This window comes from Notolepis coatsorum, assembly GCF_963971535.1.
Source record: "Notolepis coatsorum genome assembly, chromosome: 16".
Taxonomy (NCBI): Eukaryota; Metazoa; Chordata; class Actinopteri; order Aulopiformes; family Paralepididae; genus Notolepis; species Notolepis coatsorum.
Genome location: NC_140180.1, coordinates 81,094,836 through 81,122,126, shown reverse-complemented (window position 1 = coordinate 81,122,126; position 27,291 = coordinate 81,094,836). Strand labels below are relative to the sequence as shown.

General features: G+C 43.2%; 1 protein-coding gene across 1 annotated transcript; it reads left to right on the top strand.

Annotated features, from left to right (window-relative positions):
• eif4ebp3l (eukaryotic translation initiation factor 4E binding protein 3, like) lies at window positions 1-24,958 on the top strand. The gene is made up of 3 exons (XM_084331565.1): window positions 1-429; window positions 6,671-6,847; window positions 23,271-24,958. The coding sequence occupies exons 1-3, from the start codon at window positions 297-299 to the stop codon at window positions 23,297-23,299; spliced, it is 339 nt and encodes a 112-aa protein (XP_084187691.1). The 5' UTR covers window positions 1-296; the 3' UTR covers window positions 23,300-24,958.
• Window positions 24,959-27,291: the final 2,333 nt, after the last annotated feature.

Here is a 27,291-nt window from a genome sequence, read left to right as displayed (position 1 = left end):
GGACAGACACCACTGCACTGAACGCTCGAGCTCAACACGCGCCAACAGTTCCTTCTTGTACTTTATGTTCACAAACTACAGTCCAATAAGTAGTTTCGGAGTATATTTGAAGTTAGAAAAACGGTAGTTTTGTGCTCTCTTTATAAAATAAACGATATTCGCGGAAGCTGTATATTTTTTTGCCTTGAATTTGGGAAGAAGAAAACAAAGTTACATCTTAAAGTAGTAATAGACAATAGGTATCGAAAAGGCAGTCGACGAGTCGACCAGACACCCCTCACTTTTCGGCAGCGACTATGTCGACCAACGCAAATGAAACGAAAAGCTGCCCCATTCCCACCCGGGTTCTCACCCTGAAAGACTGGTCCCAACTACCTGACTGCTACAGCCAAACACCCGGAGGGACCCTTTTCTCCACGACGCCCGGAGGTGAGTGTTATAAGTTATAACCACCCAGATTTTTTGAGTGTTTTCCGAACATGCGTCTTGTTGTCCGTCTTCTCCAGAGTCGGACAAGAATATTGATTTCAATTTCCTCTCTGTGTGTTCAGTTTTTAAGGGACCAAGGCTGCAAGCTAGCCTAGCTTAGCACAAATTAATGGAAGCCGGTACGGACCACTAGCCCTAGCTTAAATATCAGGGTGAGGTGTTTTTGGCCAACAGCTAGGCTAGTGGTCCGTATCCGCTTACATTAATTTGTGCTAAGCTAGGCTATCTTGCAGCCGGAGAGCTTTCCAGAGACTGAGAGGGAATTGGTATCTAGCATTTTCCACAATGTTGCAGTTCCTTTAATCATTATTATTGTGCCCACTAAAGTAACACGTTACTGCTTTAATAATGTTTGCGTTCCTTAATACGTTTATTGTATTGCAAGATAAAGTTAATTTAACGGCTATTCTAAAACAAAACAAAGTCATTTTTTGTTTTGTTTTTTTGTGTTGGTACTACGCACACACACACGTGCTTGCATGCATACAACAGGTTCTTGCGTGATGTTACAGAACAATATCGCCCTCCTCTCTGTGACTAGACTGCACACATCATGGCAGGGACACGCTGTCCCCTGTCCCTCATTGTTGCGTGTCCACCCCTGCCCCCTGTGATCCTGGTCCATACTTCTATCATCATAATATGTTCTTGAGGACGACTCTAGTCTGAACACGTTCCTTGAGTCAAACTGTTCATGGTGTAAAGGAGGTGTTTGTTGTCAGCCGTGTGAGCCTGTTGTGGAGGCATAACACCCGTACGTTTTTGATGCGCATGCATAATTTATTAACAATATGTCAGAATGTATATTTCACACTCGGGTGATGATACGGTTTCTGGAAGCCTCAGCAAGAACAACACAAGACATGACAGAGACCCATGGTGAGTGACCCGCAATTGGTGGGAGGAGTCTTCGGCTGTCAAAACAGCCCGGTGATTGGTGGGAGGGTTCTGCAGGCTGTCGGAACAGCCCAGCGATTGGCCGCTGTAGAGGTGGAGGCAGGAGACATCGGAGGACCGTCCTGCCCCCTTGTTCTCTGTAGCTCCCATGATTTTCAGGAATACTAGAGAGTAGAGAACATTCTGTCCCAGTGAGGAGAGGTGAAGTGAGGAAAGGAAAACATCCAGGAGGAGTAGGGAGGGAGCTGGCAGGAGAGGTAAACTATCAGCCTGTTCTTTCGGAGCCAGGTGGGGCCATTCCTGATTTTGGCTTTAGTTACCCATGGGGTCACCGTCAAAGGCAATTTGTTTACCCACACGTGGTGAGATAGTGTAGGTGTAGGAAGTCTGAACACAGGCGTTGGGTATTTACATTATCCATGTGTACAGAACCTCAACTGACAGACAGTGAGCCAGACAATATAGACTTTCCCTTTGAGACCTATTTTAAAGTTTCTACTGCAGTCAATGTTAAAAGTAACTAAGTGTCAATCTAAGCATGAATTTAATAGATTTTAGTCTAATCGTGATCTCCAAGAATTGGAAATCAGGTTGTGAGATTCCTCTTGCATCATGCACCCCTAGTACGTTTCCACGGAGCAAAGGAGACTCGATGCAGTTGGACACCGTTTGCATAACCGTCCACATACCTAAGCTGCCTTGCACCATATTGCTGCAGCTAGTTTGAATTCCGACCCCTTTGACCCACTCCTCCTCTCATTATCTCTCTCCTGCTCTCTCTCTCTCTCTCTCTCTCCAGCTCAACAGGCGGTTATTGCATAATGTGTTATTCTTGCGTGAAGAAGGGGAACTGATACATGATTACAGTGTAGTACAGTGCAAACTTCAGTATGCAATAACTAGCACTGCTCACTGACTCCGTCACTAAGTAGACTAACTCTAGTATAAAATAACAGTAGCACCACTGCCTGACTCTGTCACTAAGTAGACTAACTCTAGTATAGAATAACAGTAGCACCACTGCCTGACTCTGTCACTAAGTAGACTAACTCTAGTATAGAATAACAGTAGCACCACTGCCTGACTCTGTCACTAAGTAGACTAACTCTAGTATAGAATAACAGTAGCACCACTGCCTGACTCTGTCACTAAGTAGACTAACTCTAGTATAGAATAACAGTAGCACCACTGCCTGACTCTGTCACTAAGTAGACTAACTCTAGTATAGAATAACGTAGCACCACTGCCTGACTCTGTCACTAAGTAGACTAATGTGGGCACCTGATCCCAACACAATCAGCCATGACACAGGTTGGTGTTCTGTGCCATAGCCGTAGGCCGAGTCACTATGCACTAGGTAGTCTGAACTAGGGTGTATGCATGAGATTCTGCACTAGGGAGTATGTACTAGGTAGTCTGAACTAGGTAGTCTTCGCCAGGGCTGTCATGATTCATGGCCTAACTTGAATATTTCCATTACAAAATAAATCCTTGTTTTGAATTTACTGCCACAAAGCCAAAACACTTTGAGCGCTGGCCAGCTATTATCCTCATCCTGTAGCCAATGGGCCAGCTTTCCATTGCCTATTTTCACGATGCGTCACAATGTTTGCAGAGCTATATCTATATTCTACTACTTCTATGGCTCATTTGACAGTCACTATCTCTCGTCCAACATGTAAAAAAGAGTTAATTCTTTCATGTATACATTTGCGTGTTATCCTGTGGTGAATATTGTATAGTTTGAGTGATCCGGGCTAATTCCTGAAAAGCTGAGTTATGGAGCGCTATGTGAATTTAGCGCGTTGCTCGCCTGGACACGTTACTATTTCAAAATCAAAGGTATATAATAGGTATTATGTTTCATCATGAAGGGGGGGGGGGGGGGGGGGGGGGGGGGGCGTTTTTTTGATGCTCTGATCGTCAGCAACGGCATACGTTTTGGAGTACGTTACGATTGTTGCGATCAATGCGAAATCATTGTTGGATCAAAGTAGGATTGATGTCATATAGTCCTTACCTTTTACTAGGAGGTATCCCAAAAAGAATATTTCAATTGTCTGATCGCGATTTCCAGTATTGATGTCCATCGGGTCCCTGACATGAAATGGCACACAATATGCATGAAGTGTGCTGAACGCGTTACAAGGTGCTCGCCCTCGGATGAAGCGTTTAACTTGCCTGAGTCCAAATTTTCCGCCCGGACCATATATAATGTAACGCACAGTGTGAAATAAGGTTTCAAAGGGTGGGCGATACTGCCACCTAGCAGGATTCGGCCGGCATTGCACTCTCGGGGTCTCAGAATGAGTTCCAATGATAACACTGAGTTCCGTGAGAGTGTATAGGATATTCAAATCGGTGGCACTCAACACGTATATATACGTTAATGGCACAGAAAGTGTTAATCATTTTTAATTGATGGCAGCAATGTGCTCAGAGTGTCCAGTGTGCTGGAAACGCAAAAGAAGAGTCCTTCATTCAGAAGCACTAAGACTGTCCAAAAAAAAAGATTTCAGTGTGTAGGTATTAACCCTCAATATCTTGCTGGTACACCCTTTCTTTCTTGAAATGTTTAGACTATCTTTATATTAAGTTCGTAAAACTAATTAGTCTAATTGTCCTGGTACTAAGCATATGTTGAGTGGTTCTTAGTTGCAAAGGCTTAGCCTATGCAATTCTACATATTATTTTAGCTATAAAGTATTTTAAAAAGCAAAACAATTATTTGATTGACTTGATTAGCCCAATCTTCTGAATAATTGACAAAACACTCGATTGCCAAAATAGTCAATAGTGACAGCCGTAGTAGTCTGCACTGCTAGTAACAGCCTGACTAAAAACTAAAATGGGCAAAGTGGAAGCTTTTAAAACGTGTCTTATGGAGTCAGGTGGTGTTATGTACACAGGAGGTAAACATCTGATTGGAACATTGTACTGGGCTGTCTGGTAGACTACTGTAGTATATCCTCTTGGTGATAATATTAAGATGAGGAAAAACAAACTGGAGGAACGATGTTCAACAGCTCCACGTTAGGACACATTGTCCCTCGCGTACGTCACAAAAAGTCCACCCTAATGGGGCCTTTCCTCCGACTCGAGTCAAGTCCAGCAGCACAGGCGGCTGCATTTATAGATTCATGTCCAACGTAGAGGAGCGAGTGCAGTACCTCGTATGAACCTTGTGGCCCCATACGCTCCTCTGTGTTGGAAATAAGACACATGGCTTTGATCTATCTGCTTTGCGGGCCAAAAGGGTGTGTGTGTACTTTATGTGCTCTGATTTCCTAGAACTGACCATAGTGACGGCCTTCATCCCACCCCTCTGTCCTCGTCTCCACCCCTCTTGCGTTGTGCTCGCTGCACTGAGAACAGGGTGTGTTTGTTTGGTGTACGTCCAGCAGCCCTGCTGAACACGAGGCCACTGAGTGGACACACATAACACAGATATCTCCTGTTAGCTCCCAGTCCCTCTATAGTGAAGAGGTAATCATGATACCTCAGATGCCTTAACCCTGCCCGCCCCCTGAAATAAAACATGCTCCAGCTGCTCTTGGCATTTCTTTTGAGTCCAATAAGAGCTACATCGGCTAGGTTTTAAACGTGTCAAACAACATCTCCATTTGGGAATTTATGACAAAGTGCTTGCTTGTGCCATTCTCGCTCTGAAATCCTGCAAGGCGTGAGCTAGCTTGTTATCTAAACGATAAAAACAACGGTTTGCGGGCGGTTAGGTGGCCGAGCGGAGATTGCGTTCGTCACCAGCCCCAGAGCTGAGCTGGATTTGCCTGTTCGAATCCAGCTCACAGCTCCGGGGTTGTCACCAGCTTGGCTGGCCGTCTGCACTGATACAATTGGCTGTATCAGAGGGTGGGAGAAGCTGGCGGGGTGGGTCCGGGTCGTTGTAAACAGCGACTCCTACAGTTCGGTCGGGGCGCCTGCTAAGTGCGGATTGGACGTGAGGGGGATAGTGTGGTCCTCCCACACGCTACGCCCTCTCAATGAGAATCCGCGCTGCCAGGTGAAAAGAAGCGGTGATTGGCTGGACGTGTGTCGGAGGAAGCACGTGGTAGCCTCCACTCTCCCAGATGATCTGACTGTGGGGGGTAAGTGCGCAGCGACCAGGAAGGGACTGGGAATTGGCATACGACTAACATTGGGATGGGAGAAAATCGGAGGAAAAATGGAGGGGGAAAAAGACAAAAAAAAAAAAAAAAAAACGGTTTGCGTTTGTGCATTTCCAAATTGTGCCAACAACATGTCGCCCAGTTCACGTAGCGTTCATAGACTAGTATTGATAGACATACCGTTCCATGAGCAGAGAGACCTGCTGGTGGAGTAGTGTTGTCAAAAATATCGAAAAATCGATACATATAGATTCTGAATATTTAAAACGGTTTCAATACTCATTTCCCGCAATATCGATATTTAATTATTCATAATTTTTTCTTTTTTGGTATAAGGAAGTTGCATTGTTCATTTCAATAGCTGTAATAGTACAGTAGTCGACACACACACACACACACACACACACACACACACACACACACACATGTGCATTCAGTTAAGTCGGAATATGACTAATACAAACAGTTCAGTTTGTCAGGTACATGCAACACAGATTACAGTGTTTACATCTGTCTGCTTGAGAAAATACCATGTTCTGCAATAAAAATTATTGAAGTGAGATGAACAGTTATTTTTAAATGTGTGATCTAAAGATAAACAAAGGGTTTTAAAAGTGTTATATTTATCTTCTCTTATAGTATCAGAGAGAAGCTGAGGAGAATCAACCAGCAACAATAGCAACATTTATAAAAACTAAAAAAATTACTATTTTATTTTTATTTTTAACATTTTAAGATTGAACCCTTTCCCCTGTGGTATTGAAAATGGTATCGAATATCGATACTTTTCAAGGTATCGTATCGAAGTTCGAAATTCCAGTATCGTGACAACACTAGAGTTGAGTAATGTAATTACTGTTTTGACTGACAATACGCATTAAGCATCGGTTATATTGCTGTGCATTGTTATGTCCGCGGAGTGAGACATAATAAAATCGGTAGCGTGTGTGTGTGACTCAATATAGCGTGTGTGTGTGCGCAATATCTCGTTATTGCTGCTGCCATGTGCTTTAAGATTTGTTCTAAAAATAGATTTCACAAAACAATTAATAATAATAACTTTATTTGTATAGCACTTTTCATACAGAGGTTGCATTACTTGAGTAATTCATGCAAGTACACATCTTACTACCCCCCCCCCCCCTGTTCCAACGCAGGAACCCGAATAATATACGACAGGAAGTTCCTGTTGGACTGTCGAAATTCGCCCATCGCCCGCACCCCCCCATGCTGCCTGCCCCAGATCCCCGGGGTAACAATTCCTGCTCTACACCCCTTGGGCAAACTGCAGGAGCTCAAAGAGGAGATTGAAGATGAGGAGAAGCACCTTACAGGTAAACATACGTGTGTGGGGGTGGGGGTGGGTGGGTGGGTGTGGGGATGTGGCCCAAGCGGTGGCAAAACGTCGGAGACAGGTTGTCATCACCCGGTGGTTGGTTTTTATTCTTTTCTTCTTTTGTTCACCAGTGGAAAAACAGGCTGCAGTACAACTAATTACAATAACGTAGCATTTACATATAAAGAAATGCCATTTCGAAATAAGAGCAAAAAATACAAAAACTATTCAAAATATCCCACAACAACTAGGCCCTTGGCTATGGGAACTAGCTCCAGCACGGCTGTGTCTCTTCCAAGCCTGCTTCTACTTCTCTTTCCCAGAGGAGCTTTATCTGGGAAGCTCCTCCTACAGGGACAAACCAAATTCACAACAATCAATTAAAGGGGAACTATCTTATAAATGGCCTTTTTGAGTGTTTAGCATTGTTTCCTAGCTATGTGAACTTATCTATCTTATATATGATCTATGTCTCTAATTCTCATATTGACGCATTCTTCCAATTCTCCTCTCACAATATTCACCCTCACTGAACTGAGTCATCTGAAAATGTGATGATTTGTGATGTCAGAGAGACACCGCTGCATGATAATGTGGCTGTGTGGCATCAGGTACATGATGAGCTGCACACAGTGGTTGGAGCCCAGCCTCAAAACGGCTTAAGATCTTGAGGTAGAAAAATGCTGTTTTTGAGGACTTGATTAGAAATACAAAACAATGAATAAAAAAAATAAAAAAATTACAGAGGTGTTCCATAGACTCACAGGAATTGTGTAAAAGTGCCCAAATAGTGAAAGAAATAGTAAAATAGTTCCCCTTTAAATAATACAGACATTATTTCACAGCTTAAAGGCCAACCTTCATGTTGTATTTTTGTTCAATAAACAATGTGGACTAGGCCAACGGTGACTTTCATGAAGAAGGAAAAAAAAAGTATTGAAATTGACGCAGTTTTAGCGTTTTTATCAAACATTTTGTCTGCCCAACACAATCACCACGCACATGCATATTTTAATCAATGGTTCATAACGTGCACGTGTAATCGGAATGATGTCGTCACAGGAGGTGCAGGGCACCAGGGGGCTCACCAGGGGGCGCTGAGAGTCACACACAGCTAGTGGCAGGCACTGCAGGCAGAGAGCCTTGCTACTACTACTAGTACTAGCCGAATGAAAATGTATCTGTTTCACCTAACAACATTATTGCTCCGTGATCATAGCCATCTCTAAAGCTAACCACTATTTGTAAAAGCCACAACCACGTTACCATATTTGTAATAATGTAAATCATTGTGTCGTTGTACATAGGGATGCCCCGATCACGTTTTTTGCCACCGATACCGATCACCGATCGTCGTGAGCCATATCGGCCGATACCGATCCGATCGTTTTTGATTAAAAAGAAATTAAAAATTATTTTATATATATATATATATATTTTTTTTTAATAAAATATATATATTATATAATTAGACTTGTACTTGTATTATCTGCGAGACATCGCCACCAGGGGAGGAAACTAACTTTTTGGCTTACCAGCCAACTGGCGGGTATCTGATTTTTTTTACCAGCCAAATAGATTTTTTACCAGACAAAAAAAATCGCTAATTGTGATAATTACTTCTTTGTACGTCTTCGTCTAAATTGATTTTCAATCATAGTAAATTAATCACACTGTCTCTACTCTTCAAAATATTACATCATTAAATCACATATTAACATGAAAGAGGGAACTATTCTGGACTGGGTTGGGCTGAACTGGGCAGTGAAAGATGCTGGGTTGGGCTGGTCTAGGTTATACTGAATGATGAATTGAAAATGAATTGAAAATGGGGGACCCTGATGTAAACAAGACGAAAGTCTTTCTCTGGTCTGCATCCCCTTAACAATTGCATGTATTGAGCCGTACTGTACTGTACCCATTCTGCAATCTGTTAAATAAAGTTTTCATTCATCACAGCTCAACTACTAGGAATGTGTGTCTGACTCTTAAGTGCAGGAAATATTCATCAGAAAGGGGAGACATGATGGAGGGAATGGAAAGAGCAGGTTTGACAGGAGCAGGGTTGAAGGGATTGATTGATTGAAAAGTGTATTAACAGATTGCAGAATGGGTACAGTACAGTTCAATACATACAATTGTTAAGGGGATGCAGACCAGAGAAAGACTTTCGTCTTGTTTACATCAGGGTCCCCCATTTTCAATTCATCATAACATATTGGAGTGTGGAGGAAGTGGACAAGGCATTAAGCAAACAGGACTGAAATGGGGGACCCTGATGTAAACAAGACTAAAGTCCTTCTCTGGTCTGCATCCCCTTAACAATTGTGTGTATTGAGCTGTACTGTATTGTACCCATTCTGCAATCTGTTAATAAAGTTTTCAATCAATACTGGGTTGGGCAGTGAAAGAACCAAGCATTTCACTGTAATGTAATAGCTAAATAAAACAACTTGAACTTGACTTGTTACATTTGCACTCTGGTTGTATGCCAAATGTATTCTGGTTGTACTGTACTTGTGCTGTAAGATGACAATACATTGGAACCGAATCGACAACGCTAGGGGTTCAGCGGGTGTATTCTGAATGCCAAATATGACAACATCACCGTTGTGAAGGGCATATGGGCGAGTGGTGATATGCTGGGAAACCCGGTAATAATAAAATGTCACTCGGCTGCATTTAAGCAAAGCCGCTCAGTATAGTCCACTATGTTGAATGCGCGTTATGGTAGCTTGTTACATGCTAGGTAGCTAGCCGGCTAATGTTGTTGACTTGTCATTCTCATCCGACTCGAAGGAGACGCGTCGCGTGCTGTTGTTCGCCCCCATGTCAGACCGCACCGATATCCGGACCGAAAGCGACGACTCTACATGCAATTATTTTCATCCACTCATGTGTTTTTGTAAGTTTGTCTACGTTGTCAAGCCGGCTGCCGGTGGCAGGAGTTTGTAGGTCTGCGCGCAGTCAGTGGTCTGTCCACTTCCCCTAGATGGGCGGCATCTTCTAGAAAACGAGTGTTCATTGGAGGAGCTTAGAGCGCATCTGTACAACGATGATGTTCATTGGTTATGGTCTGATTATTATGTGGCGCAAATGGGAGGAATCAAGGGGGGAGTCAGAGTTCGGTTTGTGTCAGTGAGCGAATCAGCAGATTGCAGAATGATTTTTTTGTTTTGTTTTGTAATTACTAGTACTCGCCAGACTGGCGAGTGCTCTTCATGAATTACTCGCCAAACGTAAAAAATACTCGCAATTGGCGAGTAAAGTGGCCTAATTTCCTCCCCTGATCGCCACCACGCAACAAGTCAAAATGCTCGCTATCTGCAAACAGCTCCACTGTCTGTGTGTACTCTAGTAGCCCTAGCTCCAAAAAGGATTCTCCGGCGCTGCAGCGGGACCCTATTGGTAACGTTATGCTTTGGTCATTTCACATTCAGCAAGCCCTCAGCTCGAATACGCATTCAATCAATGTTATAAGACATTGATATCAGGAGCTATCTGTAGCTACTGCTAGCCGGCTAGATGACGTTAAGACAACTATTTAGTTCAATCGGACATTTCGTTTTGAACCGTGAACTAACGTCAGCTAACGCAAGCTAACGCAAGCTAACGGAGATATCAACATGGGCTACTGGACTTCCTGGGGCATTTGTTGATATCCGGAGCTATCAGTAGCTAGCCGGCTAAATACCGTTAGACAATGCCTACTAAAAGTGAATAGTTGACTGGGTAATTTTGTTTAAACAGTAACGATAGCTAGGTAGCTAACGTTAGCTCAGGTCGAATGCACTATCTAGACTCAGCAGAGGAGGTCCGCCTCCTCTGTATTTACAAACTCTACACGGGTACGGGCGGGGCTAGGGAGGAGGAGCAGTTTGCAGGTCCTGTGCGTCTGAGACAAGCGAGTGAGATATCCACTTGATCAGTTTCCGCGATCGGCGAATATGACTAATTATCGGAATTCCCCGATCGCATATTTATACTGATTATCGGCCGATAACGATCGGTGGCCGATCGATCGGGGCATCCCTAGTTGTACATATTGTGTTTGTGTATACACCATTAGAAGCTAACATAGCTTAGCTTGGTAGCTATTGTGCTAACAACATATCTCGACATCCGGCTCGCTGGCCGGCATGAACGGCCGACCCAAAATGGTTCTCTCCTCTCTGTACACCCCCGTCCCCACGGGTACCCCGCCGGGGAGCCCACGGACGCGACAACGGCGGCAGCCGCAGGGTGCTCGAGCCCGCAAAGGCTAGTGGTACACGATGGCTATGAGCTAACTAACGCTACAGGCTCAAACACCCTACGGCCGCCGCCGCCGTCGCGTCCACAAGCTCCCCGGCAGGACACCCGCGAGGACGGGGGCACACAAAGAGGAGAGAACCACCACACAGGTCTGAGAAGAGGACCTGCACATGATTTTACTCGTTCCCCAAACTCCTCTACATGCCCCGATCTCAAATGGTTCACGACAGTAGACATAATGCTAACGTTAGCCAGCGCCATATATCGAGTAGTACTAGTACTAGTAGTTTCCGGTGTCAAATGGAAAAAAATAAACAATGAAATTATATACCAATGATGTAAACTACCCATAATTGATCAGTAGGGTTTAACCTGGAGGTTGGGCTTTAAAGACCTCTGTACCACATGGATACAGCACTACATAAATCATCACAAAAACACTAAACAGTGTTCAGGGCACTATAGGTCTATTCCCTTCTTATCATGAACCCCCCCCCCCCCCCCTGTACTCTACCATACTTGGTTCCTTCCAAATCTCCCCTCCAGAAAAGGCTTTGGTTTCCCCCAGTTCTGGTTGGGCAGCCAGAGATTCTACAAGGAAGGAACCACACACACACACACTTACACACACGCATACACTTTGCAGTGCTCTGTTAGGTAAACGTATTTGTACACACTCACACTTTACAATGCTTCGGTAGGTAAAGATACTAGTAAGTACACACACATATAACTTATTAAAGGGGGGAGTGCTTTGGTAGGTCACGTGTCCAAAAGCATGCAGTATCTGGAAGAGATTGGTCAAGGTGCAATCCTAACCAGGAATTACCCGATTTAACCACAACACATCTGTCCATGTCCCGTACACTCACCTGTCCATGTCCTGTATACTCACCTGTCCATGTCCCGTACACTCACCTGTCCATGTCCCATACACTCACCTGTCCATGTCCCGTACACTCACCTGTCCATGTCCCATACACTCACCTGTCCATGTCCCATACACTCACCTGTCCATGTCCCGTACACTCACCTGTCCATGTCCCGTACACTCACCTGTCCATGTCCCGTACACTCACCTGTCCATGTCCCGTATACTCACCATGTCCCGTCAGGGAACAAAATAACTAGACGCCATTCGCCAAATGCGTGTAGATTTACCGTCTGGCGTCTAAAAATAATAGTCTGCCCGCCAGCTGGCGTGTAGTTCATATCGATACTCTTATTTTGAAAATCCTGTGCGGGTCTCATTGCCGCCCCAAGCGCAGCTCCAGTCATAATATCTGGGCTCCGGCAGCTAGCAACGTTCAGGTTCATATGATACTCTTATTTTGAAAAACCCTTAGCAACTCCGCGAGTCATATGATATCCGCCCACTCCGTGTTGTTTCTTGAAAACAGAGCAGCAGCGTTAAACACAGCAGCGTTAACACAGCAGTGCGCCTACAGACGCGAAATAAGTCTGTGATGTTTTTTTTCTTCTCACGAGTCCAATGCAGCTACATGCTTTGCACCGTCGCCATTCCTTTATGCCCACATCGCCCGAAATTAACGTTTATGTACCAATCACTACAACGTTAACGTAAGCTAACAAGCTAATCCTGATGATCAGACGAGACAGAGCCATAGTGAACAGCAGTGAGGAAAGGGAAATGGGGGGGGGGGGGGGGGCACTCTCCCCTTCCCTGTGTGTGTGTGTGTGTGCGTGCGTTTGGAAAGACGACAGGGTCACTAGTCAGGACTCAGGACAGGAGTATATTATAGTAAACTGAGGATTACTGAGGATGGACAGATAATGTTGATATTCAAATATAAAAAAGTTTCGAGAGGAGTGGAAGTTTGAAGACAGACTACAATATGATGCGGGGGTGGTGAGTTGAAACACAGTGTGTGTGTGTGTCCCGACCCCACTTCTATGTTTCAATAAATTATTTGCTTTTAAAACTATTAACGCTGACTCATTCCTTCAGTCCACTCAAAATTATGCTAATATTCCTTATGTTGTTTATGATATTAATTGAAAATAGCATATGAGAGTATTATATGTAATAATAACACATGGCGATATACTAAAAAGCTATTTATAATTTTTGGCTGGTAAAAAATCTGCCCGGCTGGTACTTTTAAAAATCGACCAGCCAAATGGCTGGTAAGTCAAAAAGTTAAGTTTGTTCCCTGTGTCCCGTACACTCACCTAGGGCTGGGCGATATGACCAAAAACGTTATCGCGATAAAATTATAAAATTATTTTCATATAATTCGATATCGATAATTATCGTCGATATAATGTCTGTCAAGTTTAATTAACTTCTTATGCTGCTGCGAATGTCTCAAGTCGAGTTGATGTCGTCATCAGTCCGCGCACGTTAGCAGTTAGCCGACAAGCGGAGTATCTCATGACAATAAATATGACACTAAAATACTCTCTTCCGCCACAATATATTGAAACGAACTGTATACCCCACACTACTATAAACGTGGCCTCAGAATTCAAAACACACACATACTCGCCACGTAAATATATAAAACATCGCCGTGCAAGCTAATTAGCCTAGCAAGCCTGTTGCTTCTAAGCGGTGTATTCCATGACAATGTGCTAAATATGACACTAAAATACTCTCTTCCGCCACAATATATTGAAACGACGTCCACTGTATACCCCCACTATTATAAACGTGGCCTCAGAATTCACGCCACACACATACTCGGCACGTAAATATATAAAACCGCCATCCAAGCTAATTAGCCTAGCAAGCCTTGTTGTTGAGTGAGTCCTACCTCCTTCCGGGTCTACTTCGCTCTCGGCCATCTCCTTCACTGATTGGTTGTTAGCTGTTGTGCGTAATTACGTCATCACGTAACGTTGGTTGTCGTTAGTGAGTGTGCTGAGCCGAGGCTTAATGGAGCCAAGCTTGGAAAATCGATATATTGAAACTTTGCGACCACGTTTCATGTTTATTTCGAGGAAATAATTCATCGCGATAGTTATCGTTATCGTTTTATCGCCCAGCCCTACACTCACCTGTCCATGTCCCGTACACTCACCTGTCCATGTCCCGTACACTCACCTGTCCATGTCCCATACACTCACCTGTCCATGTCCCGTATACTCACCATGTCCCGTACACTCACCTGTCCATGTCCCGTACACTCACCTGTCCATGTCCCGTACACTCACCTGTCCATGTCCCGTACACTCACCTGTCCATGTCCCGTACACTCGCCTGTCCATGTCCCGTACACTCACCTGTCCATGTCCCATACACTCACCTGTCCATGTCCCGTATACTCACCATGTCCCGTACACTCACCTGTCCATGTCCCGTACACTCACCTGTCCATGTCCCGTATACTCACCATGTCCCGTACACTCACCTGTCCATGTCCCGTACACTCACCTGTCCATGTCCCGTATACTCACCATGTCCCGTACACTCACCTGTCCATGTCCCGTACACTCACCTGTCCATGTCCCGTACAATCACCTGTCCATGTCCCGTACACTCACCTGTCCATGTCCCATACACTCACCTGTCCATGTCCCGTACACTCACCTGTCCATGTCCCGTACACTCACCTGTCCATGTCCCATACACTCACCTGTCCATGTCCCGTACACTCACCTGTCCATGTCCCATACACTCACCTGTCCATGTCCCGTACACTCACCTGTCCATGTCCCGTACACTCACCTGTCCATGTCCCATACACTCACCTGTCCATGTCCCGTACACTCACCTGTCCATGTCCCATACACTCACCTGTCCATGTCCCATACACTCACCTGTCCATGTCCCGTACACTCACCTGTCCATGTCCCGTACACTCACCTGTCCATGTCCCGTACACTCACCTGTCCATGTCCCATACACTCACCTGTCCATGTCCCGTACACTCACCTGTCCATGTCCCGTACACTCACCTGTCCATGTCCCGTATACTCGCCATGTCCCGTACACTCACCTGTCCATGTCCCGTACACTCACCTGTCCATGTCCCGTACACTCACCTGTCCATGTCCCGTACACTCACCTGTCCATGTCCCGTACACTCACCTGTCCATGTCCCGTACACTCACCTGTCCATGTCCCGTACACTCACCTGTCCATGTCCCGTACACTCACCTGTCCATGTCCCATACACTCACCATGTCCCGTACACTCACCTGTCCATGTCCCATACACTCACCTGTCCATGTCCCGTACACTCACCTGTCCATGTCCCGTACACTCACCTGTCCATGTCCCATACACTCACCTGTCCATGTCCCGTACACTCACCTGTCCATGTCCCGTACACTCACCCGGCCCTTTCCCTCCCAGTTCAGTGAGTCTATCCTGTTGTCAAACCAGTAACGTGTGGGAGAATCCCTTAGTCTGTTCCAAGACAATAGTTTAAAAGTCACATCGTGAGTCGTGACAGGGCCAAGGGCCCTTACAGCCCCCAGCCCTCAACACACAAAAGGCTGATGTCCCCTTCTCTCTCTCTGTGTATTCCCAGTCGGTCACAACGGAAGCACTCCTCTTAGCCAAGCTCATTGCGCTCTCTATTTGTACTTGATTATATGTGTCCTATTAATAAATCTATATAGACCTGTTCGCCAACGACGTCATGACAAATATGCCCGCGCAGACCCAAGGCAGAAAGGAACGTAAATCCTGGTCAGAACAACGGGGCAGACTACAATATATTTGCATTTGTTAGCCATACTAGCGATCTCTAAACAAGCAATCCACGCCAAAGCTAGATATGTAAAAGGTGAAAGACTCACTCACAGCCATGCTGATTTGGCAAAATGACATCCAGCCATTTCCATTTTGAAACAACTTTTAGTCAGGGGAGTGCCATGGTTTCTCCATAGAGCCCTGTTGTACTTCTTTTGGCGCAGCAGCTTGCGCATGTCCAGGGCAACTTAATCAGGTGACTCGGTTGGTATTTCTGATTGGCTCGAACACGGTATGTTTGTAAACAGCGAGCAGGTCTATTGATCATGAAGATATGTCCATGTGCACGATTGATGGATCCGGTTCCACCACATTGAACAGTACAGTATGTACAGTACTCTATGTTGTGTATCGTTTTCGTGAGTCACTGCTGGACTGAATGCAAGTCTTGCCCGGTCAATAAGTGGGTCAGGAAGGCTACAGGAGTTGTCAGTCATTATCGCCTTGTGCTATTCTAGTCCCCTTAGTGGCTATCGCCTTCATTCCAAGATATCACTATGCTTTAGCACCTTTGCAAAGCTAGGCCAGAGCCAGACCCTGACACCTGATCTCAATCTGTGTTATTGTTTCAGTACTGGCCCCTCCCCAATTTCAAGAACACTAACCAAATCTTGCAGCATTTACACATAAAATGAACATGAATCAACAAAGTGGCTTGTAATTATGCCCAATCATTGCACTGAAGTACAGGCTATAAAAACTATAAGTCAACAAACCGTGTTTCATATTTGCGCCAGTCATTGCCAGTTTGGCCATGTAACATTATCATACTTGTCGTTGCGATGATATTGGCATACAGTCGCAAGGAAGACGTGATAATACCAAACTACAACAGACATAAATCACTGCAAAAATGGTGTTGCATCGCAGCCAAGTTGGTGGCAGGAACCAAGAAACCAAGAAATAGCTTGCAGGTTAACACTTTGGGTGCCATGGGTTAAATTCATTATATACCATAGGTTGCCGGCTCTATTTGTCTATGGAGAAGTACCCCTTCTTTGCATGGCTATAACTTTTTAAATTCTATTGCTACATTGCCATTATTAGGGCCCATTCAAAGTCCTATATGTATTGTTCATTGTGTAGCAACGTTAAACTTTTTCATTCACATATTCATAGTAAAGTATGGTCTAATGTATAAGTATGTTTTCATCTCTTTCTGCAGCTTTCTCCAGAACGTGATCTATAGCCCCAAATGCATTATATTGATGCTGAAATACAGTTTGATGGCAATCGGGGCGATATAAAAAATTTCAATTGGACGTACTTCTAGAATGATCTACGTATGATCTGATGATGACCGGATGGGCGGGGGATCGTTTATAATTCCGTGGGCAGCGTTATATCATTCATCTAGTGCAGTGGTTCCCAAAGTCGGGGTCGCGACCCAAAGGTGGGCCGCGAGCAGCCACGGGTGGGCCGCGAGATGATTTAAAAAAAAAAAAAAAAAAAAAAAAATTTATTATAATTTTTGTCAGGCCACTGAACTTAGAAGCAGGCCAGGACAGTGTTTCTAGTTGTATTCTAAAATACTATTCTATTGTATTCTAAAATGTGACTATATGGTTTTATATTAACTTAATAAATAAACAAAAACGAAAAATCTACTTATTTCAACGAACATTTCAAACTAAATAACAGATTATGCACATAAAACGCTGAAAACAACCGAAGCAACAATAGTATTTTAATGAGGCTATTATTATTATCATTATTATTTTGCAACAAGTTAGCCCTCTCATAAATAGCACATATAAAAGAATAACTAACTTGAACTAACTTAATAGGATTGAAGTGATATTTGGCTTAAAAAATCAGTCGCCTGGCAAAAAAAAAAGAAAAAAAAAGCCTGACGATGTGCATTGGGCCGCGGCTCTCTGACGCCTTATTTTCTGGGCCCTGGCCTGAAAAGTTTGGGAACCCCTGATCTAGTGTGGGTCATATGTTCATCATAACAGTTTGTATGGAACACGTTCAACAATAACGCTGAATCTTACCGGATATTCCTCGCGCCGTTGGACGATCAGCGTGGTGTAGACCGTTTTAGATTATGGGATGTTTATCCTGATGAACCATTTCCAGCTTGTATAATACTATATACGTCCAAATCATGTTGTTTATCGAGTTATTGGCAATGGATCGCTATATATTGTGCCGAGCCAGAGTGCCGGCAGCCAAACCGAGTGCCCGGAAGTAATATGGCCGACCAGCACAACCTCCACAGCACTTCCTGTTTGGCGATTGCGCCGATCGGCCACCAGATGGCGCTCCTGAACCGCTAGAGAGCTCAGTGGGTCCTCCTGGTGGATCTCAGGCCAGCGGAGGGGAAATATGAATCCGATCACAGATTTTTGAAATATTGATATTAAAGACGCTGTAAAGCGTCCTTCGGCAACTTGAGCATGGCCGGGAATGACGCTGTAAAGCGTTTCCCGGCAGTTAAAGTGTTAAAGGAGCAATGGGTAACCATTGATTTTGGGCAGAACATAGAAATATTTTCAAATCCTTAAACCAAATTTGGCAACGCCCTCTCCAAACGCATCAGGGTGCCTCCAAAGCCACGCCCAGCTAGGTAACTAGCAGACAGCTATGTGTTAGCAGCAGGCCTTTGTGAACGTGTGCAACTGTTATGCGCATAGCAAGCGAGGGTTTGATAGACGGCTCGCTCGTTCCAATCATTTGTTTGATTGGATGTCGTTGTTTTAGCTCCAGCTTTTATTTAATTTATGTGTCAAATGTTAACAGTCTGTAGTCTGGTAGTGAAAGGGTTAACCTTCTGTAGTGTGTGAGTGAAAGGGTTAACCATTTGGTAGTGTGGTGGTGAAAGGGTTAAATAGTTGGTGAATGCGAGGAGGAGAGAAGTAGGTCTGGGGATGAAAGCAGACATCCAGGTGAAAACTAGGGATGCACTGATATTGATATCGGATATTGGCCCCGATATCAGTAAAATAGCTCGATCGGGTATCGGTAAAAAAAATATATATATATATATATCGGATTATCTTTATTTTTATATATATATATACAATATAATAAGAAATAAAATAAGAAATAACAATTTAGTACATTTATATCTGTGTTAATTTGTTACATTTAGTTTCACTAAGTTAGGAAAGTAATGTTTTAAGTCAAGCCTGATGTTGCCTGACCGCTATGAAAGCCAGAGACAAAAAATGCTCTGAGTTTCGTAAAAGTCAGTCAAAGCTTACCAAAAGCACGAGCAGTGAACTCCAAGACCACGTGACTGAACTCAAACTAGAAAGAAACAGACTAAGAAATGACGTAAACTCCATGATCAAAACTGCTAAAAAAAATGTCATCAATGACAAAACCGAGGAAAACAAAAATAAACCATGTGAACTTTGGAAATTACTCAACAATCAACTAGGCTGCAGTAAAAAACTCAACCAGGTTCTCAAACATAAACATAAAGACGGACAACACGCTCATCACAGACAAGCTGGATGTAGCCAATTACTTAAACACTTTCTTCACAAACATAGCCACAACACTGGTAAACAAACTACCCTCCCACTCAGGGCAGTATGGGGTAGAACACATAGTAGCATACTACAAGAACCTAGGCGTCCACAAAGACGACTTCAAACTGGAAATAGTAACTACAGATGAGGTACTCAAAAAACTGAGCGCCCTCCAACCAAACAAGGCCACTGGCCATGACAACATCCCCTCCAAATTCCTCAGAGACTCAGCAGCAGCCATCACCCCAGTCATCACACACATAATAAACCTCTCCATAAAACAGGGACACGTCCCCAAGGACTTCAAAATTGCGAGAGTAACACCCCTGCACAAAAAGGGCAGTAAATTAGACCCGGGTAACTACCGCCCTGTTTCTATCCTTACATCCATCTCGAAAGTCATGGAAAAAATAGTATACGAACAGATCGAAAAGTACCTCGCGGAAAAAAATCGAATCTACGAATTCCAATCTGGCTTCAGAACATCCCACTCCACTGACACATGCCTTCTCTACTTGAACGACCACATCAAACAAGAGGTGGACGCGGGCAAATACTGCGGCATGGTCATGCTGGACCTACAAAAGGCCTTCGACACTGTCAATCACACCATTCTGATTGACAAGCTAAAAGCAATTGGTTTTGATAGTTTATCAGTGAGCTGGATACAATCCTACCTGGAGGGGAGGGAACAGATGGTGGAAGTAAACGGTACCCTATCCCCCCCCCTCACAGTGAGCTGTGGTGTTCCACAAGGAAGCATACTAGGACCGCTACTATTCCTAATTTATGCAAATGACATGTCGTCAGCTTGTGACTGCAACTTGTTCCTGTTTGCGGACGACTCAGCCCTGCTGGTCTCTGACAAGAACAAGTTACAGGTTGAAAAAGCCCTCAGCTCGGAACTAGGCAAAATCTGCATATGGCTCGCCGACAACAAACTATCATTACACATGGGCAAAACAGAGTCCATTCTCTTCGGTTCAAATAACAAACTCATCAAGACCGACGGCTTCTCGGTTACAGTGGGTGACAATATTATCACAAGGAAAGATGAAATTACCTACCTGGGTTCCATCCTAGAGGCTAATCTTTCCTGTGACAAAATGGCATCCAATGTAATAAAAAAAAGTCAACCAACGAACGCGATTCTTGTACCGGATCTCCTCTCTGGTAAACAAGAATACCCTGAAGACTCTAGCAGGAGCACTCATTCAAGGGTACTACGACTATGCTTGCACCTCATGGTACCAAAGCACCTCAAAGGCACTAAAAAACAAATTACAAACATCTCAAAACAAGCTAGTCAGACTACTACTTGACCTGACTCCTAGAACCCACCTCACCCCTGCCCACTTTGACAACCTAGGATGGCTTAGAGTAGACGACAGAGTACAGCAACTTGCAATGGGCCTGGTCTACAAGATACACTACGCGACCAAGGTACCCATGTACATGTCAAAATACTTCCCAAAGGTCAGTGAATACCACCACGATCACAACACCAGAGGGAGCTCCACAAATCATGTAAAACCCAGATTCGGCTCAAACAAGGGACTAAACACGTTTCGCAATTATGCCACATCAATGTGGAACGCCCTACCTAAAGCTGTAAAGGAATGTGAATCACTACCCACCTTCAAAAACACTCTCAAAAAACACCTACGTGAGACTGCAATTCGAAACTGGCCCCTACAAATGTCCTAACCTAGTTGTACAGTAAATGACCAAGTAAGGCTTTGTCAATATTCCAATGTACAGTGTAAAATGTGTGTGTGTCCCCTTCCCAACCCCCCCCCCCCCCCCCCCACCTCCAATGTACAGCCCTCACCCAACCCACCCAACCCCACCCCACCCAACCAACCTCCTCCAATGTACAGTTTCTATGCCAAATGTATATACACTCCTTTTCTGGACACTTTTGTATCACAAACAGTACTGTATTTGCAAATCTGCTATGTCATAAATGTATAGATGTAGCAGTACTGTCTATCTGTATGTCATGTATGTCATATATGTTATGATGAATTGAAAATGGGGGACCCTGATGTAAACAAGACGAAAGTCTTTCTCTGGTCTGCATCCCCTTAACAATTGTATGTATTGAGCTGTACTGTACTGTACCCATTCTGCAATCTGTTAATAAACTTTTCAATCAATCAATCAATCAGCCTTGCACAAAATAATGATCCCAGTCTCTTCCACACAGTGAGGCATACAGTTTATTAATTGAACAATGGGTATTTTTGCATTTTTCATTATGGGTATCGGATCGGTACTCTGTATCGGCCGATACCCAAAACCAGGTATCGGTATCAGGACTGAAAAAGTTGGGGGGAAAAGTCGGTGCATCCCTAGTGAAAACGCTGCCAGAACTCCTTACGCAAACTTTGACTTTGTACCCTGTCAAGCCAACGGTATCACAGCCGTGGTACTGTGTAGATTCCGTGTTGTCATGCTGTGTACACCAGCATGTCTCTTTTGTATCCGCTCTATCAGTGTCATGTGGTGTCGATCTGTTTTTGTTTAGAGGTCGGGCAAGATAAGAGTTTGTTGTGAGTTGTTACGTAAATCTTTTTTTTATTTTTGTACTGCTCTCATCTGGCAGTTGGTATCCCGTTCGGGACGCCAATCTCACAGCTATCTGCAGTGGACAGCGTGATCGGTTATATATCTGCCATTAAAAAGGAGCTTGTTGTTTTGGCCGTGACTGTGCAGAGGGCGTGTCTTATGATAATTGTGGGCTGACAGTGCAGCACATGCCACAGTTCTGGCTGCTGTAGACCTTGGTCACAGGGCTGCAGGGGACAGCTGTTGTCATGGGGGAAAGAACCTGGGCCGTCCAACTATCTTATCAAGCAGCGGTCCGTCTCCCGTTCCCCATCGAGCTACAGATCCCTTGTCAGAGTGGATAAGGGCAGTATGTTGTTGGCTTTGTGTTCCTGGGCACCAGCACGTCTTCAGTGCCTGGAGTTGAAAACAAACAGTGCATTGATAAGTATCTCACCCCCCACCCCCATCCGTTATTAGGGTGTGTGTGGTAGTACTCTATGTACTAACGTAAGTACCAATAAACATATTTTTTTTTTTTGTAAACACATTTTTTTTATTAGATTGAAGGGGTCAAGGGCATGTGATGCAGCATCAACAACATTATAAAGAAACAGATCAGTTCTCTGATCCACAAACATGAACCCAAACCAGTTCACCAAAAAAACTAAAATGCCACAAAACACTGGGGGGCTTTTTGCCTGACAATCCCACCTTACTACAATAAAGATGCAGGTGAGGTGAACAGACTGAAAACGTTATCTTATTAGATAAAAACAGATTATGTATACTATATATTATTTGGATGGTAACAAAGTTTTCCATTGGGGGACATAATTATTAATAATTAATAATCAAGTTGTGGTCAGTGTGTGTGAAAGAGGCACTATGCGTCTATACTACTGTCGACTCTACTATGCTACTATGTCTAATACTACTATCTACTATGCTTATATGTATACTACTATGGACTACTACCTACTTTGCTAATATGTCTATGTCTATACTACTCTGCACTCAGTGTGACACTAAAGTTCAACACTAGATGAACAATATCACCTACCCTTAGCTGCCAGAGATGTACCCTTCCTGCTGACTTGTTGTACACAGTTTGTAAGTTTCCTTTGATAAAAGTGTCTGCTAAACGACTAAAACAAAAAAAAATCTAACCCTGACTAACCTTACTGTCATGCACTTGTCCTAATTAACTAACCTACATTGTAACATGCAACACTTTGATAAACATTGTTACTCAGCTGATAGAGTTGTACCCTTCTTGCTGTCTTGTCGTACAGAACTTGTAAGTCGCTTTGGATAAAAGCGTCAGCTAAATGACTAAATGTAATGTAAATGTAAATGTACCATGTAATCACCTTCTCTTGTCCTTGTTTGTCTTTTTTTCTTTGCAACAGATGACAACCAGTTTGAGATGGACATCTGAGCTCTATCTCCTGTGGAGAGAAGAGACGTACCTTTTTGTTCCAGCGGCTCTGTGGTCTGCGATGGCGACCGCCGACGCACGTTTTATCTATTAATCCTTTTTCAACACATTTTTTTTTAAATAACTTTTTTTGGACGAACCAAAAAGAACAAGAAAAAAAACTTGGGGTGCCTTTTTAGGGAAAAAAGCACCAGAGTTTTATTAAGAGAAAAGAAAGAAAAAGGATTGGTTGCATGCCGACTTCTGAGCTGCAGCAAGAAGGAAGTGGATCCGTTTTTTTTCATGGACCGATTTTTTTGTAAATAAAAACTGGTACTATATAGCCTATTATTTGTAATGCAGGGTAATGTGAGATAATTACATCGTCGTAAAGGTGTGTTTTTCCCCCGTTAATGTGGGCAGTATTTTCTTCATAAATGGTGGCAATCCTCCTTTTTTTGGGCCTGTAGAGCAGGGTGTGGGGGATTCAACCCAGGTCCTAGTGGTTTGGGTCAGGGCTAACCACAAGACTAGCTCCTCCAGTCCTTGTGTCTGTGGAGGAAGAAATTGAATGTAAGTTCAAATAAAAAAAATTAAAAAAAAAGTTAAATCAATCTTTCTGATTAGTTCTGTCCATGTTTGCATGTTGTTTTGTTTTTGTTGTTCATGAAGGGCAATGAATGATGACGTCCTTTGCTGATCAGGAAAATATGTGACCCAGTTAAATGTACAGACTGGTTCCGTCTATATACAGCGCTCCTCTTGCCGTGTTGTTTACTTACGACTCATGATATAGTAAACAAGCTTCAGCTGTGGAGGATCTAGGGGCTGCAGTAGGTCATTCCACATAACGATCACTTTAATTAATTTGTAGTGTGAGGGGGGAAGAGTTTAAGCAAATTTGAACAGTATTCAAATTACGCAAGCTATCTGTATATTTTATGCAGATATTTTATATGCAAGAGTGCATATATTAGGCTTGTATATGGAAAACGTATGAGGTTCACAGCTGGGTGATTCCAGGAGTTGAGAGAGTTACAAAAAGTATGAGACCTCCCCCCAGCGATGTCACATGCTCTATCTGGCACCCTCTGGTTGTCAGTGAGGTTTGTACAAAATGGTGAGATTCCACCAGGAGTAAATTATGGTAATAATTATCCAACTTTTGTTATTGTAATTTTGCAAAGAATTAAATAGGAATATTATTTTTTATTATTATTAAGATGCATACAATTATTTTTGAAAATATCAACTCTTTCTGTCAACTGTGTTACAATCCTTTTCTTCCAAATTATGTAAATTAAGACATGTTTGTATTACTTAAATAATTAATCGGAGATTGTGCCATACATACCACCTTGGCAACCTTGCAACAAAACTGGTTACTAAAACAAAATTTCTCAATCTGACTAAAATATTACTTAATAGTAATAATAGGGTAGGGACTTGGTTTTCCACAGTAGGATGTCCCGCAGGTTTTTATTCATATTTTGTTTATGCTGATTATATGTTGGCGTGCACATGTGACCCAATGTGGTTGTATCAAGTATGGCTTGATGACTTGTCATACGGAACTTGTAAGTCGCTTTGGATAAAAGCGTCAGCTAAATGACTAAATGTAAATGTATGGCTGCCTCCATTAATGATGCATTAACTGTTGTAGCTTGATTAAAGGTGTTATAGATAACATGCAGCCACTAGATGTCTCACTAGAGCACCAGCATGTCATTTATTGAATCATGTGCATTCCACGTGGGGAAATTGGAAGTAGGGAGGGGATACATGCCTGCAACATGTAAACAATATTCACTTTGGACCTGCAAAAATTGGAAGGGGGGGGACGGGACAATACTTTTATTCCACACCTTTCTAAAAGCTCAGCAATCGTTGAAAAGGTTAAATCTAAAGTTTTTTTTAGGAGAACAAAGACAATGTTATGAAAAATAAATGTAATAACCCAGCTGAATAGTCTGCTAATCTTAAAGGAACATGCCAACAGTATGGGCAATGTGCATACCGTCTTCTCCAGAGTCAGACAAGAAGATGGATAACAATTTCCTCTGTGCGTTCAGTAGAAAGCTAGCATTTAGCAGAAAGCCTGGCTGCAAGCTGGACTAGACGCATAATGCAGAAAGGTTAAACCTTGTACATCCCACATGGCCACAAGGAGCCTTTCATGTCCTCTGTGGCCGCTAGCTTAACCTGTGTGTGTATATACTGTAGTCATTATGCCACATATGGCTTCCATTACAAGGGGCTGTTAGACGAGGTTCATTTAGGGTCCTTGAAATGCTTATACATTCTGAATCCTGGACCTCTAGCCTAATCTACTTATCTACTTACCAATGCCGTTGTTGTCCTCTCGACACAATCCTGCTCTTCACACTGGATACTCTGCAGCTTCAGCTATAGCTATTTGCCACAAAACGAATGCAAAGTAAATGGGGCCATGCTCCCAGTCTATACAAGCCCTGAATAAACATTGGAGCATGGCCCCATTGACTGCATTAGTGCGTTGATATGATACCAAGAAAAATGGGCTAAAAATCAACCGTCGGGATTGCGAGGTTAAAATGCACTGAAATGCTTCTTGTGAAAGCGGTCGAGCAATTCACTGGTTTCATGTGGAAATATGTGGAGTGTATAAAAGTGTTGGAAGTAAAGTTAACCCTATAAAACTGGCTTCATTCAATTCAACTTTATTTCAGACACTTAGAAAGGTCCATAAAAAAAAGAAGACATAGCACAACAATACAATACAAAACATATAATACTGTAAAGACAACCATCCATGGTATCAAAAATACAGTAAAAATGCACAAAGGCTCTTTCACCAATGTCACCACAAATTGAACCTGGTGTTACTTTTGACAGGATTAATTAAGGCCACAATAACATTGTTCAGTGAGTCCTCTAACGGTCTAACCGACACATAAACCTGTACGTATTGTTTCTTAAAAGTGCCTTAAATGTAGGTATACCCACACTGACAAACAGCTGGCTGGCACTGTGCCATCTAGGGACACGCAAGAACAGTCGTAGAGCATCATTATAAGCCACATTAAGTCTTTGCATAGTGTTTTTCCTGTAGCTGGCCCACAGGTTTGGTTTGGTTTACTTTATTTGTTCAAGGGGGACAGTGTACATTAATAAAACATTTTACAAATGTAAATGCACCCAATTTTAGCCAAAAGGCTAATTTCCATTGGTAGTCCCCATGCCAGAAGGTACAGGCTAAAATCCTGTGTAAAAAAAGGGTTAGCAATAAAAACAGAATAAAATCAAGATAAATACATTAGAATAAAAACACAACAAAAGCACATAGACATAGTAGGGATACAGGTCACAATACAGCCATGGACACAAGGACAGAGCACATCATGACATATTAAGAGACCCAGACATAGACAGACACACCATATCCATATCCACACACACATATACACATACAGACACCTCAGTGTTGACAGTTCTGGTTATCAATGAGCCATTCCCTAACCCTGCACTTGAATGAATGGTGGCCCACAGGTGAGCAGTACATTGCCGGTGATACGTCCAGCATCACTTGTCTTTCACAAGGTTCAGTTCTAAAGGCTGAGACTGGAGATCTCTGAGGATCTGAGAGGTCACTGAGGAGTATATATCAGCCATTTTCTTAAAACATTTGCGATGCCTCCATACTGGTGTCTGGTAGGAGTGATGTGTTTTATGTCACCAGCAGCAACAGATTAGATTAGATTCAAATGTATTGTCATTATACTGCAGTCCAGTGAAAAGAAGTTTGGCATCCAACCAGAGGGCAAATGTTACAGTAAAGTACAATAGTAATACTAGTAAAGTACAATAGTAATACTATTGTACTTTACTGTTACATTTGCACTCCGGTTGGATGCCAAACTTCTTTTCAAACTTCTTTTTTTTAACAGCAGTTTGTTTGGAATGAATAGGTCACGGTCAACTTTATTTCTATAGCACATTTAAAACCAACCGAAGTTGCACCAAAGTGCTTTACA